The sequence below is a fragment of the Magnolia sinica genome, chromosome 6 (assembly GCF_029962835.1).
Source record: "Magnolia sinica isolate HGM2019 chromosome 6, MsV1, whole genome shotgun sequence".
Taxonomy (NCBI): Eukaryota; Viridiplantae; Streptophyta; class Magnoliopsida; order Magnoliales; family Magnoliaceae; genus Magnolia; species Magnolia sinica.
This window is the reverse complement of record NC_080578.1, coordinates 74385771-74402713: the sequence shown is the minus strand read 5'-3', so window position 1 is coordinate 74402713 and position 16943 is coordinate 74385771. Positions and strand designations below refer to the sequence as shown.

At 41.8% G+C, this 16943-nt stretch overlaps 1 protein-coding gene across 4 annotated transcripts in view; it reads left to right on the top strand.

Moving 5' to 3' along the window:
* Positions 1–16943, top strand: part of LOC131248885 (protein TIFY 4B-like) — a 55488-nt gene that overhangs the window by 2849 nt on the left and 35696 nt on the right. For all 4 annotated transcript variants that reach the window (XM_058249391.1, XM_058249389.1, XM_058249388.1 and 1 more), the window contains exons 4-5: positions 9939–10026; positions 10150–10333. In XM_058249391.1, the coding sequence (XP_058105374.1) occupies positions 9939–10026; positions 10150–10333 (272 nt within the window). The remainder of the gene's footprint in view (positions 1–9938; positions 10027–10149; positions 10334–16943) is intronic.

The following is a 16943-nucleotide window of genomic DNA, read 5'->3' as shown; positions in this document are numbered from 1 at the left end:
ATTCTGCTATCACATAATCATTATGCGATCATATAACTTTTATCTCCTTTGAACCGTTCATACCGCCAGAGCTCACACGACACGTACACACTCCAGCCAGATCAGCGGTGCGTGGTACACCAGCCAATTTACTTTCGGTAAAAGGAGATCAAAGTTACATGCCCACAATGGATATATTTATGATATTCACTGTTCATACATTTGGAGAGATTATCTCAGAGAATGGCTAAAGAAATGAGCTATATCCAAAGCTCTAGTGAACCATACCACAAATAGCAGTGGGATGCTGATTCTCACCCTTAAAACATTTGTAGGGCCCACCGTAATGTTTATTTTCCATTAACTGTATTCATAAATATCACAGAGACCTAGTGAAGAAGAAGGATTTGTTTTATTTCTCCAAACTTGGTGATATCAACACACCAGGCAAGTCGGTGGTGTGGTACACCAGCCAATCCGCTTCCGGATGGTTGGTGTGACGGGGCTTGTGAAGGAACCGTCCTAACCTTTTGATAAAGATAGATAACATACAAAATGGACTGCTAAAGTGAACATGTGAACGATTGGATGGATATGATCTTTTACAATCCGGGAGTTTTACGTGGAATACCCTTCCACGTTGGATCCATCAGATCAACGTTCGGGATCACTGGATCGATGGCCCCATTCAAATTGAGTGGCCAGGAAGCTGGAATACCCTTCGACTGGAGCATCATATAGTTCTCAAGTCTACAAATGTGCTCTGGGTAATGTGTCCTTGTCCTTGACCCAGTGATGAGGACAATGTATACTCGGGCATCTAGTTTGTTGTTGTGGAATCTCTCGTCCCTTGATCCATGCCGTTGGCCTCGTGGGTCCCCAGTCGGATCATGCCCTGATCCATTGCCCTTTATTCGGCTGTATTTCACTTCCCAAACCTCTATTTCCAAGCGAGAAAGTGGAAGGCCCTATTGAGGACTTTTTCGGGGGCATGGTCTCTCCTTTGGTGGGCCCAAAGAGACTGATGGTCTGGATCGATGAACTATGGGTCCCACTTTTACAAATCGCAGACTCAGTATCCTCTGAATGTCATGGGTTGATATGAGTGCAGCGCACCCGGTAATCGGCATCATGGTCAATAACAGGCTGATGGGTTTCGGAACTATACGGTTGCACCGGTGCTACAAGTACCATGAGGGGTAGGTTTTCACCGGAGTTTTTCTTGGGTTGGTCTGAATCCCTGTAATTTTTTTAATTGTAAAAACATTATACCTAAAAAGAATTTCAGGTGTTAACTGCTTAGGGCCTGTTTGGACGGGTGGATTAGAAAGGATTGAATGGTATTAGGGTGGATGGCATGGATTTCAAGGTAATGATGGTGTTGTCAGTGGATTGTCTTAAGATCCATGGGATTGCTATATTCCCGGATTGCTATATCCAGTCTGTTTGGCACGCCCGGCCAATCCCGGGATTAAACCTTCCCATCCCTTCCAATCCCTCCAACCAAACACGTCCCAGGAAAATTTGGATGGATTGGGATGGATTGGATGGGATTTAAAGGTAATGATGGTGTTGTTAGTGGATTGTCTTGAGATCCATGGGATTGCTATGTCCCGGGATCAGATCACCTAGTCTGTTTGGCACGCCCGGCCAATCCCGGGATTTAACTTCCAATCCCTTCAAATACCATCCAATCCCTTCCAATCCACCTGTACCAACGGGCCCTTAGATGTTATTCCATCCAGCTCAGGTAAACAGTGTGTTTGGGGGAGCCGGTAATGTTTTTACAATGAATTAAGTAGGTATTCATATCATAGAGCTTGGGTAGTGAACCTTTCAAAATACATAAATCACATAAGGACTTGATTTTTTTTAGGACCTTACACACTAAAACTAATGGGATGTCTTCCACCTATCCCAGTGGACCCCAAATGCAATCTAGAAGTTTTAATGGTGAAGTCTCATCCTTCCCTCATGTGATCCATTTGACAATGGATGAGTTATTTATTTTTTTTAGGGCCATAGGAGAGCATTAAGGGAATTACAGGATTGATAGATTGGATATACCATATACATTATGGTGGGCTCCTTATATCATGAGTGTTTATGTTCTAACATGCATAATGTCTTTTTAGCTTTAAAGACTATGCCTGCAATATGAAACATCTATTTTTTTTATTAGGTTTTATGGCTGTAATATGTTTACAACATGTAAATTCTTTATCGGCAAATATATACATCCAAACAGCCCATATAATCTGATTACTTGTAATCCCTTTGGTAAATTTCTCAAGTTTTGAAGGAATTACTGGTAATCTGATTACATGGGCTGTTTGGATGTATATATTTGCTGATAAAGGATTTACATGCTGTAAACAGATTACAACTTTGAAGCATCCAAACAACCCCTTAGATGATGATGGTGAAGACCCACCCCATAGAATAGCTGTGGTAGGGAGGGCACCAATTCCTGTCAAAACCCCATGCTGGTATTTTCAGCCGTTGGTTTGGTTTGTTATGGTTGTTATTTATCTAATTATTGGAGAAGCTATTATAAATAATAATTACATTTAATAACAAGTTAAATATATTTAAATATGTGGAATGATCACATGGAGTTATTAAGTTACCTTGGAGTAGAGTTGTGGGGCCCATGTGGCGTGTATAACATCTACCCCTTTCCGTCCGGTACACCCTTACATATTTCATACCCTGGAGTCATTATCTTGGAGTGGAATCCAAAAATCAGGCATGAGTGGGCCACACCACAGGGAATGATTGCTCACCGTAGCATGCGCAGGTGTGAGACGGCGTGTATGAAGGGATCCTCAAAACATCAAGGAAACTGAAATTTGGGTGGGCCACCCACATGAATTTGGAGGTGTTAGGGATCGTACGGTGTGGCTCACATGAGTTCTGTATCTGGCGTACTTGATGGACGGAGTGTGTTATGAGTGTACTATTTTTACTTAACACAAGCTACCGATCTCAACCCACAACCCACGACCAATATGAGGCCGAAGCTACAGAACTTTTTAGTGGCACCAGTCCATACCTCATTTCATGAAATTAACAACGCTAGATAGTTTCTCTGCCTGAATTAGAGAAGAGAAAACTTGATACTCTGGCAGAATGTGATGATGATACTCAGGCATTACTTACAAATTGTATATGGCATACAGTTACTTCAAATTAAACTGTCCAAATGATCAATACCACTTCAGGTATGCCATGAACAAAAATTTTTGCTGATTTGATTATCTAATACTCGGATTAGTAGAAATTTATTGGATGGTTAAAAATAAAAAACACCCCGTGGCATTATTTCAACAAAGTAAGTGTCCGTCACTCAGAGGTTAGGATTGTGCAACGAATATGATTTTTGTACCGTACAATTTAGCTAGTTTATTTTTGAAGTGACTGCATATCTAGCGTCATAGGCAACCGGAGTATAAAAAATTCCCATAAAAGGACCTGCATTGTGTATCGGGTACAGCATACGGAGATACCTTTGCCACGTTAAGCTGAATCTCGATGGGACGTAAAGGATGCAAAAATGTAGAAGGAAGCCAAACTTCTTTACCGTCTCATTGATTTTTTTCCTGCAAGTGTGAGTGAGAGAAAGAAATGGCCCTTCAGACCTTGCAGGAAGTGGAGACGGTGCACTTTTTTACACTTGGTTACAAAAATCTGTTGAATCCTCTAACAATTAAATAATAATAATAATAATAATAATAATAAAAAACTGGGGGTCGGAGGTTTCTATTTCCGAGTCCCCATTCTATCGTTCGCAAATAGTCCGTGTGAGAATCAGGAAAAGGCATCTCATGCTTTCTTAGTTCCTGGTGCGGTCCCCATTAAGGGCTTTATAACACCCGTTATAATGGCTTTGGGCGTCCGAAGAGTACTGGGGCACCCTTTGGGACCATATGTTGCCTTGTGAGAAGGCTTGTGCATCCGCTCTTGAATTGCAAATTTAATTATGCTTCTAATCTAAAAGCAATGAGTAATTAAAAAAAAAAAAAAAAACTAGCGGCCAGGATAACTTTGACGAGTTATTCATGGGGGTTGTTTGGATGCATAAAATTAGGCATTTCATGTTTTGGGAGTTCATCAATTGGTATCTTCTCGAAATTGAAAATTCTCGATTTAGAAGCTCTGTTGTTTGGTTTTTCTTGATAATTTCATGGTTTTACAGTTTAGGTGTTTGATTAGCCTTGTCAATTTATATTTTGGGGAGAGAGTTTTGGATTAATTTCTCAAATTCTTTTGAAATGGTTGAGATTGAATGATCAAAACAATCCAATGAACATCACCAAATTAGATGTTTCAAATCAAGTATACTACAGAAAAGATTCAATCACGGATCTGAGCCATTCATCATGGGTTGCGCCATTGATTGTCCATCACTCTCAAAGACTCCTTTGAGTTGATGATACTAACCATCTGAACAATGGCTAAGAAAATGGACAGTTCTTATTGACCAAAATAGAGAGTTGGACTACTGGCATGGACCGTCCATTATGTGGGCCAATGGCTAAGAAAATGGACAGTTCTTATTGACCAAAACAGAGAGTTGGACTACTGGCATGGACCGTCCATTATGTGGGCCCCCCTTTCATTGTCCATCCGATCTAAAATTGACTTTGGTTGGTTAATCGACCAATGATGAGCAATGGATATCTATGATAATGTAAAAGGTCTTGTTATTGATTTGGATTGTTCAAGATGCATGGCCCATAATTTACGATCCATCCCCTTCCAGATAGTCACCATGAATTATGATCTCGATCAACTGTAAGGAATAGGGGATCAATATTCGTTGTATTACAAGAAGACACCTGTCAGTGATCTAGATTGCCCGTAATGTGGTGGCAACCTTTCATTTTTGATTCTTGAATAATCACATGGATCTTGATCTTATTTCAAAGGCCATGAAGAGGTTGATACATATTTATTATACCAGAAAAACGCTTGATATTGCCTATCATATGGATCCCACCTTTTATTGCCCATACCTCTTAGAAGTTCTTTGCTTGGATGTTGCTAAGCCTTCCAGCGCTTGCTCGGAAACTTCAGAGTCCATATTGATTATACTAGAAATGGTAACTGATTCGGACCTTTTATCACATAGGTCCACCTTTGATTTTCTCTGTAAAAATCATTTGATGTTCTTAACTATCTAACCAATGAATAGGAAATGGATGGTGGTTATTTGTTATATTAGGAAAGTTCCGATCAATGATTTGGATGAGCAACCTAACTTTGAATCTCGATCCTTCCCCAAAACTGACCTTGATAAGATGATCTTAATCATATGAGCAATGGCTATTCCTGACCAAAAACTGACTTTGATAAGATGATCTTGATCATATGATTAATGGCTATCAAATTAGACAATCCATGTCTATTATAATAGAAGTTTTGATCATTGATCTTGAACATGTATCATGTGGAGCCCACCTGCGATTGCTCATCCCTCCCAAAATTCACTATGACCCGATGATCCTAACTATCCAATCAATGGCCTGAAATGAACGATCAATACATATCATGATAAAGTTTTTATCATTGATTTGGACCATCCAGTAGGTGGGGATTCACCTTTGATTGCTTCTCTTAACAGTTACTTTGATTGATGATTCTAACCATAAAATCAATTGCCAAGAAAATAGATGGTTCATATCGAATGTAATAGAGATTCCGTCGGTGATGTAGATCATTCATGATGTGGAACCCACATTTGATTGCCCATCACTCTATAAGGCACTGGATATGATGATCCTGAACATCTTTTCAATGGATAAGAAAGGGGGAGTCTGTTTTATAATTTTCGAATGCGTATCCATGATCTAAACCCCCCCATCATGTGGGGCACACCCTTCAATGTTGATTCCTCAAAAAAGAAAAAAAGATAAAAAGTTTGTTCCAATGATCCTACAACATTTGATCAAATGACTACAAAATGGACAGCTCGTATCTATTATACTGAAAGGGGGTGTAACCATTGTCCATCATGTGAGGACAGGCTTTTAACCGCCCATACCTCCCAAAACTGATCTTGATCTATGATGCAAACCATCTTAATTAATAGCTAGGAAACTTGTAGGCAATAGCGATTATATTAGGGAGCGCTTTGATTTGGAACTTTGATGATGGGTGGTCCAAGTTGATTGCTTGCCCCTCACAAAAATCAGACTGGATCATCATAGCTATTTGATAAATGACAGGAAAAATGAATATTTTGTAGTGGATCACATTCTTTAGCTTTACATAAAGAAACATGCCATATCCTGAATTCGCGTTGGGGAGTTTTTTCTTTTAACTGGCAAGCTCAGGATTTACATCCGATGTTTAAAAGGAAAAACAACCGACGGTCTTTCTTAAAGTTTAGAGATTACCCAAATTTTCTTTTTAAAATTTTCTAGAGATTGTACCGTCCCGGACACCAAGGACAAGGAGAACAACCAACAAAAATCAAAGAAAACAAGGGGGCAAACGAAAGACATTGTTCGATGGTATACCTGCTCATTAGAAGTCCTAATGACTTTAGTTCCATTTATCATTATTTGGAGATCTGGCACGTGCCATGCATGTAGGGAGAGTTGCAGGAAGAGGGTTTGGACTACTCACGAGAAGATAAGGGGACAGTAATTTGAATTGGGGGACCTATGGTTTGTGCGGCCACTAACATCATTTAGTCCATTTTTTTCACAATCTCATGCCGGGACACAAATCCAAAGTATATTCGAAACTCAAGTTGGCCACGCCCGTTGAAACATTGTGCATGGAAGCACCCATCATTAAACCTTCTTGGGGAAAGTAGCGCTGTTCACATGCCATCCAATGCTTATTCACAATGCGATTCCCATCTGGATGAAGGGAGAGCACATATGAGCCTAAACCAAAACTGATGTGGTTCCTGAAAAGATTTCAATGTTGGGCGAGTTTTGAATCTGCCAAAATTTTGAGATCATACAAAGCTTGCTCGATTGATGGATGTAGTAGACATAACACAAACATTATGGTGGGTACAATAGAGCTTTGTATTGAGGAAGAGAGGCTGAAGGGATGAGAGAGTAGAGAGCTTACTAAACACGGATATGGGTTCTTTGCACGGGTAAAGGGGCTCTGTGGGTGAAATATGAACAATACTTTGGATAACAAACACATATTTTAGTTAAAATACTTGCGCCTTTCTTGTGTTCCTTCGTTGAAATGTATAGACAGAGGACCTTTTTGAGCAGGTAGAATCTAAGCCCTTGAGGGGCATTTTTAGGTGAAATCAGAACCATACGGTGGACAATAGTCACAATTTTCATTTCCCAAATTACGCCACTTAGTTTACTTAATATATATTTTCTCTCCGTCATTTTGATATTCAAAATTCCCACAGAAAAATTCCAGTGATAAAATAGACCAAATGCTACTTATGTAATATATGGTATAATTATTATCATTATTGTTGTTATCGTTGTTATTATTATTATTATTATTATTATTATTATTATTATTATTATCATCATCATTATTGTTATTATTGTTCTTCCCATATCCTTTGTTCCTGCCCTATTTGTCCCTCATATCCCATAAATATGTTAGTGGCTGTTGGGTAAGCTTCAACTGTCCCTATGACAGTGAAAAGGAATGCACCAAAATACAGTATAGTTCATATCTTAATAGGGGCTGATATGTTCCGAGATCTTTCCAATGATTTTAGAATGGCTTGTATACATGATTCTGAATATTGTATGGGGGTGTGTTGGTTTGGGTCCTATATCGGTGCTGCCCCATATCCACCGAATCCATTATAGAGCCCATTTTAAAATGGGACAACAGCCCCCAGCAATGTGTATGGTATTGAGCCAATATGCATACGATGTGCTCATCAGCTGGTACAATATGGATATTTTAAGCCATGTTCTTAGACGTGTGATAGCTTAGAAGTTTACAGACGTTTCTGACTTCTTAATTATTCATTTATTTATTTGAAAAAAAATAAAATGGAGGGAAGGATTACCCTGAACGGTAAGGAGGGCACCAAATAGACCCTAAGGTGGGGTTATCCTCTAAAACCAGGGTGCTTATGGTATAATGAGCAAGCAGCGATGGGGCATGATGAATGCATGTTTCAACTTTCAAGATGGTAATTGGATCTTGTAATTCCTTGTTATTATGTGTATAGGGACCAATAATATGGTTTAATGGTCTCTAATGCAGCTAATAAATCGGTGCTTCAAGCCGCATTACTGAAGTGGATGGGGCCCACTTGTGCGTCAGATTTATCTTCACCATCTGAACGGCAATTGAATGATCAATTAATACTGTGATTACAGTTGTCATGGTATTGTCAAATGGCAATTGGGAACTGTTGGCAGACCTGCCTGATTTTGGCAGGACAATTTCACAATTGGCTGCCTGATAAATGTCTCATTTCCATCCACACGCGACATGTGATCATGTCCTGTGTTGATAGGGCTGTGTGTAGTGAGGGCGGGCTTTAGGAGTAGCCGATCTTAATTCTACTCCGCGGTACATGCCAGAGTCGCATATTATTGTAAGATCCGGGTCATTCATCAGGTGGAAGCCCCTTTGAATGTAGCCTGGCCCAAAATCAGGCTGTTTCAACATGTTAAGTGGGCCATATCAGGTGGTAGCGTGCATCTGGCCCATCTGATGGAGATATTCCCTTGTATTTTGGACTTTATATGATCATGGTGACCCATGTTTTGAAGGGCTAGGGATAATTGCTCGTAAGAGAAAGAAACGCCCCCGCCTCTTGAAATCCTACATTGGTCTGCATCTGTCCGCCAAAAGGCCGTCACTCATTTTGGTTGGGAAGCGGATTGCGTAGTAACTCACTACGCCTGGCGTACTGAGTACTGAGTAAACTCTGTGAGGTCGTCCATGATTTATGTATTTTATCCGCTCTGTCCATCCATTTTGCCTGATAATTTTAGGCTTGAGCCCAAAACTGAGGCATATCCCCCATTCAAATGGACCACACTACAGGAAACTGTTGAATTGAATGTCTACTGTTGAAAAATGCTTCGGGGCTACAAGTTTTGGTTCAGGCTTATATTTGGTTTTTTTCCCTGCATGATCTCTTGAACAGGTTGGATGACAAATAAACATCACTGTAGGGCCGTAGAAAGGTTTCAACGGTGGGAATCATTATCCCCACTGTTTCCGGACCAACAGTGGTATGATCCACTTGATATTTGGATATGCTTCAATCTGGGGCCCAACCCCTTAAATTATATGGAAAGACGGATGAACGGCGTGGATAGAGCACATACATTCAACGTGGGCCCAACTGAGTTTAATTAGTACGAGCCGTATGCAATCCGATTTCTTTTGGCTGGGTTTTAACGCAAGTAGACGGGTTGATCAACGGCTCAGGTTTTATGCTTCATCACGATAGAGCACATACATTCAACGTGGGCCCAACTGAGTTTACTCAGTACGAGCCGTATGCAATCCGATTTCTTTTGGCTGGGTTTTAACGCAAGTAGACGGGTTGATCAACGGCTCAGGTTTTATGCTTCATCACGATGGAGCCGATGATGCCAATGGTTTCCTTAAATGAGCCGTGGGTCCTGCACGCGAAAAATAGAAATCCACACGTGATGCACGAACCCTCGATTCTCGGCACGCGCATTGTACGACATTAGGAAAGCTAATCGCACTAGATCTACCTTGCACTCGCCTTCCATGTGATAACGAGGCACACGTGCAAGATCACTGCTGCCCGTCATGCGACTAAATAAATGAAGAGCTGGCTGCGTCTTATGAAAAAAAAACAAAAAAACAAAAGAAGAAGAAAGAAGCAAGTTTGTTCATCGGTTTGCCTGGATGAGCTGTTCTGATCTTACACGCGTGACACGTATCCACGTGTGAGGCGAGTGAACTCGTGTATGTATGCATGGATTGAACTCATGAAACTATGGGGCAAACAGGGCTGCGACGGAGGGGCCGCCGGTGGGTCAGATGACGATTTTCTACGCCGGTAAGGTAAACGTCTATGAAGGCGTGCCCCCTGACAAGGTAACTCAGCCCTCTCCCTTTTCTTCGTCAGTTTCCGGCGAGAATCTGTATGGCGCGCGTCTTTCCGACGCGTTTGATTGCGTGAACGATTTTTATTTATTTATATTTCCTTTTATTCTTCAGGCGCGGCTGATAATGCAAATCGCGGGAAGCCCCAACAGCTGTCCACCTTACGAGACAGCAGCCGGATATCAGGGGACGCGTCCGTTTCCAAGCCGCCTACCTTCAGAAACGGTCAGAACTGGGCCGCCGGCTTCTCCACCGTTGGTTAGAGTCATTAATTCTCCAACGTCTCAGCAGCAAGCGGGTACGTACGTACGTCAGCTTTTCTCACTTACAAAAAAGAAAAGGCAGGTCAGCACCACTGGAGCACCAAATCACCAAATCACACGTGCTGCGGGATCTTGCCAGTGGAACTTGCTTGCGTGAGGTTGGGTATTTTTTGTCAGCACGTATGAAAGATCCTATCCATAAGTCAATTGAGCCACTCGTGTGTTGGTTAAGAACTGTCAATGTTGCTCACGGTGGGCCACTCACACATGACCCCCAGTTCTTGCATGAGTGTGCCATGTTGTGCTTAGAGGTGGGCATCGAGCTGAGTCGAGTCAAGGTCGGCCAAGCTCAGCTCAGCTTGTCCATGCTGTACTCAAGTTCGAGCTCAGCCTCGAGCTCAATATTGAAGCTTGGCTTGTTTGCCAAAGCTGTCGAGTCGAGCTTGTGGTTCGAGTCGAGTCGAGCTCGAGCTTGTTGGGTGGGAGAGTAATGGATTCTGCTCTTGATCCTCTTCCATTGATGAAAAATTCAAAAATCTTAGGAGAATCAAAGCAAAACCCGATGAAAAAACCAAATAAAGCTTCGAATCAAATAAAGAAACTCGTAAGAACCGATCTGTTCTTGATCTTCTTCTACCAGTAGAAATCAAAGTATTAAAAAAGAAACAGAGTAGAACACAGATCAAAGAGCTCTAGCCAATCAGATCATCGGATTTCCTTAAAGCTCTAACAAATTTGAGAAGAACCCATTTCGGATTTCTTGTGTTTCTCGCCCAAGAAGTAGATCTTAAGAAATTGAAATCATATTATTAAGGAGCTGAAATGAAAGCTGGTGGTAGTGGTCCTGGCGGGCGTGCGGCTGGCAGTGGGTAAAGAAAGAGAAGAAAGGAAAAGGGAAAGGGAAAGGGAAAGGGTGTGCGTGCGGTCGGGTAGAGACTTTAGGGTTTGTTTTCTTCTTTCTTTTTTTTTAGTTAAAACTTAAAACTTATATTAATATAATATATACATATTATATAATATATATAATATATAATATTTAATATATTTATTAATCGAGCCGAGTCGAACTCGAGTTCGAGCTTTGAGTCGATTCGAGTTGAAATGCCCCCTGGTCGAATCGGCTTGAACTCAACTCGAGCTTCAAATAATTAGCTTGACTCGGCCCGAATCGGCCATTCAAGCCGAGTCAATCCGATCTAACTCGAGCTGAGTCGAGCGAGTTTTTCGAGCTAACTCGACTCGTGAACAGCCTTAGTTGTGCTGCAATGCAACTGCATATTCAAGGAAGAGGCTTCACCATGATTAATCATGTGTAAAGTTTACACACTTGCAAAAAGATTATAAGAAAGCGGCTATGGGTCGGATCTGGGTTGGCCCAGGCCCTATCTGTTTGATAAAGGGGTCAACAATTCTGTCACGAACCCAACCTACAAGCCATTACCCTGTGGCTTGACACCACCCACTGAAACTTCATCAACCCCAAGACCCGTCCCATTTAATCACAATTAGTATGAGCTCAACCGAGCCAAATTGACCAAGGCATGACCATGCTTGGGTAAGAATTAAATATGAGGCTTAAGGTATGCCTGCCACTAGTGGATATTGGTTAGTTGATATCAATGAACATGCGTGCATCATTTGCAAGGCTGTCAAGGGGTCGAGCTAACATGGCCTAGGTTTTGTCAATTCCAGGTCTTGTTCTTTAAGACCTACACCCGGATCCGATGAGGTTGCGTCACTCGTTGGGTACCCATCTAGTCTCTACATTTAGATATCTAGTTGGGTGAAGGTCAAATAAGTGCATTTACATGGTTTAGCCTACCTAATGGATGGAATAAATCACACTTGTGCCGCTTTTACATTGACAAATGCTTTGTTTGTAAATGGGCTCTATGTATGTGGCTTAGGAAACCTCATTTCGTTGTTGCATTTACATGGTTGAGTCTACCTAATGGATGGAATAAATCACACATGCCACTTTTACATTGACAAATGCTTAGTGTGTAAATGGGCTCTAGTATGTGGCTTAGGAAACCTTATTTCATTGTTAGAGTAACACACACACACACACACACACATATATATATATAATGATCCCCTGCAAATTGTTGCGCAAGGGAATTACATGCGCCTAAAGTCCGAACGCAATACTTCTCTCTCTAGTGTGGCTGTTGTCTCAAAAACTTAGCAGAAAAACCGTGGAACGCTCACCTTATTTTTTGCTTAGCCAATGGGCATGTGCTAGTGAAATCCACTTCAACCACTACATGTGCCATCCCTTGTTAGGCCTTAGTTCCGGAAAAAATAGCTTGACCCATGATTCCAGTAGGCCTCGTAAGGGAAACAACTGGGAGAAGAATTCATACTTGATTTTCAACAAGGCCCATTGTGATGATTATTTGAAATCCACTCAAATCATTATATTCCACACTAAAATTTAGCCATGGGGCTTAAAATTTAGGCCATCTGTGATTCAAGGGGGCTACACCATGAGAAACAATTTGGAGTGTGGGTGTCCCGCTATACGTTGTTTTTAATTGTATAATCCATTGTATCACAGATTAGGCTGTTTTTTAGTTCTACAACCAAAATTCGATCAAGCAATTGATGGCCAAAGTGGATTGAAGAAAGATATCACGATCCATGCCATTGCAGGATGACTACTTTACCACTCACATGGGACTTGGATTGCATAGTAGAACACAATGTCCCTATTGTGTATACATGGCAAAATACCATGGACCTATCATGATATGTGTTTTTATCCATACCGTACATTCAATTTTCCAGATCATTTTAGGGCATGAGGCAAAAAATGAGGCAAATCGAATGCTCAATTGGACCACACCATAGGAAACAATGAGGATTTAACATCTACCATTGAAAACATCTTGAAGGCTACGGAAGTTTTGGATCAAGCTGATATGTGTTTTCACTTCATCCATGTCTGTGTGACCTTGTGAACAGGTTGGATGACAATAAACATCATGGTGGATACTATGAAGGTCTCCATGGCGGGCGTCATTATACCCATTGCTTCTTGTGGTGTTGTCCACTTGAGCTTTGGATCTACCTCATTTTTTCGATCATGCCCAAAAATGATCTAGAAAAATGAATCGACTTCGTGGATAAAACACATACGTCATGGTGGGGCCATAGAGGTTTGCCAAATGGTACGGACCTCCTGATGCAGGACATGGAAAATTAAATATGATATGCAAGATTGCAGGCTTAGATCACACCAATTCAGAAACAATCACACAAATTCCACATCCCACATGAAAATCCAAACATTCAATTAAAGGGGAATCTATGCTGGTCCAAGCCGACACAGGCTAGGACTGGACCAATAAAATTATAAACCAAACAATGTCAAAGGGAAATAAAATCAACTACTCATGCATAAAAATCAGTCCCTAATCCAAGGGATTCCCTAATTTCAATTCAAGGAACCCTAAGGTGATAAAAAGGGGCAAATCAATTAGGGATCATGTAATATAGGGTTAAGATTCATGAAAAAATGGCTATGAGAGGATAAAAGAGGATAAAAACCTGAGCCAAAAGAAAATCCCGCGTGTGGACAGCAACAATGGTCCAGATGGACGTGTGTGTGATCCCGGCCGCACGTGTGTGGGGCCCACTATTCAGAAAAAGGCCACCTTGGCCCTGGTCGGCCAAGGATGGACTCCAAAATCTCCAAATTTCAGCTCGATCCGATGTACGGTTTGTGCGTGGTGCTCCGCCGAAGTTTCAGCTCGCCTGCGGGCCGAAATCTGGAAACCTGCTTCAATGAAGAAATCTGATGCAACAAAAGGACAAATTCGAAGTATGGATGGTGGGGGAAGATGGAAAAAAAAGATGATGGAAGATGGGGGTGAATTGGGATCGATGTGGCTTCGCACCACGGTAGTTAGCCCTTCGAAAAGGGAGGGCTTCACACCCACTTTTGAATTCTTCCACAACTCACGAAGAGAGCAGAAAAATAAAGCAGGAATTTTTTTATTAACTTCAATGAATGAAAAGAACTACAAGGGGTGCCTATTTATAGGAAAACCCTATACCCAAAAACTCGCACCATGTGCGACACCTATTACTTGGCGATTAAGTAAACTAAAATAAAAATCAAACGAGGAAATCTAAAGCGTTCACGATGTTCTAAATAATAACAATAAGCAAAACCTAAAATATAAAACCAATCCGATGAGTGGGCCACGATCATGAGATCCCATGGTGGGCTTTTCTTGACTATCGGGCCACTTTTCTGAACCAAAACTTGTCTTCTAGCTAGGAGGCCCTCTCTGGACGTCGTCATCGAGCCAGATCGATGGTGGGGTCCTCCTTCTGCATACGTACGTGCGTAGGGGGGGCGGCGTGAGTGCGCGTGTGCGCGTGATGTCCCCATCAATTCTCCCCGGCTGCAAAGATTTCGCCACTGGAGAAATAAAACTCCTGAACCGCTTCAGGATGTCAGGATCAAGTCTCTGAAGCTCCTCAGTGAGCCACATGCTGCCTGAAGCTGGGCGTGACTTCCATTTAACCACGTACTTCTGAAACCCGCCGTCCGACGTTGAAACTATCTGATGGTCCTGGATATTCTCTATTTCCTCTCTGGGCGTGTGAAAGTTAGGTATGGGAGGGAGAGGTTGAGAAAAAATCTCAGGAAGAATAAGTATGGGAGGTAGAGGTTGGGAAAATGGATCGAGAAAGGTAGGTATGGGAGGTAGAGGCTGAAAAGAAAGGTCAGAAAGAGTGGGTATGAGAGGTAGAGGTTGAGAAAATGGGTCGGGAAGGGTAGGTATGGGACGTAGAGGCTGAAAATATGGGTTAGGAAGGATAGATATGGGAGGTAGAGGTTGAGAAAATGGGTCGGGACGGGTAGGTATGAGACGTAGAGGCTGGAAAAATGGGTTGAGAATGGGCCATGGTTCAAGGGATAAATATGGAGAATCAGGATGGGTGGGCGAAGGGCCGAACAAAGTATCAGTGGTCCTCTGAAAAGTAACTAAATCCTCCACATCGGATGTGAAACTAATTCCCATGAAAGGTGGAAGATCTACCTCATACACATTGAGACCGTTTCGTTTTATAATTTTGACGGGTCCAGCGCTACACGCGTGTAACTTACGAACGGCCCTCGAAGGATACCGCCCGGGCATGCCCACCATCATAGAGTCCGCTATATTGAATCCTTTGAAAAATTTATATTTCCGTAGAAAATGTGCAATGTTCATTATTAGTCATGATCTTCTCCGATTTCTTGATGCCATGAATGAATGTGATGCGCAAAGACTCTACAGACTCTGAGGCCTATGGGATCGTGACATAGGGACAAGATCAATAAGTTTCCTAGGTCTATAATCAGTAAGGACTTCGAGGACTTAGACCTGTGAACCTATCAATAAAATTATTCAACGTAAACTCGGTTGTAGGTATTACGGTGTCCCATGTTCTGGTGTGCTCTATATCCCTCCTAGGGGGAGACTCATTCGGTAGATCATCAGGAAAGATATCACGTAACTCATCCATTACCGGAATGGCCTCAGTGGGTAACTCTACACTAGCTGCTGGTGCACTCTCTCCAGCCACAAGGCCACACATGTTGTACCCCTCAAAATAGTGGTCTTTATGTCTCTCATGGGGTGGGTGTCCGGGTGCACACCCATAATTGATTCCTTGACCAACTCCATTCATTAGTGTATCCTCCAGGCCACCTGCTTGAGATTGGACATCTACCCCAATGGTGGGGTTTGTCCTAGCGATGGTCTTTAGTCTGGTAATGCGTACATCAAGCTGTTCACAGCATTGGTCCATTTCCAAGCGCTTAATCATAGACTCCAACGTCTGAGATATCTTGTTTAGTGACTCTTGCAATTGTTCCATGATTAGTGTAAGGTGCAAACCGAAATTGCGACCTGTACGTGTGGGCATATAGTGACTTGCTCAACCTAAAGATCTTCTATGACAACTATATGCGTCTAAAAACTAAATGACCCTACGAGACTCTATATGAAGGAGACTACACACTGTTACTAAAATTCAGCTATATATGATGGACTGAATGCATGAAGGACTCAAACTAAACCCTAAATATGTTGTGAATTCCCCTACAAGAACCCTAGGCTTTGATACCAAATTTGATGCAGGACATGGAAAATTAAATATGATATGCAAGATTGCAGGCTTAGATCACACCAATTCAGAAACAATCACACAAATTCCACATCCCACATGAAAATCCAAACATTCAATTAAAGGGGAATCTATGCTGGTCCAAGCCGACACAGGCTAGGACTGGACCAATAAAATTATAAACCAAACAATGTCAAAGGGAAATAAAATCAACTACTCATGCATAAAAATCAGTCCCTAATCCAAGGGATTCCCTAATTTCAATTCAAGGAACCCTAAGGTGATAAAAAGGGGCAAATCAATTAGGGATCATGTAATATAGGGTTAAGATTCATGAAAAAATGGCTATGAGAGGATAAAAGAGGATAAAAACCTGAGCCAAAAGAAAATCCCGCGTGTGGACAGCAACAATGGTCCAGATGGACGTGTGTGTGATCCCGGCCGCACGTGTGTGGGGCCCACTATTCAGAAAAAGGCCACCTTGGCCCTGGTCGGCCAAGGATGGACTCCAAAATC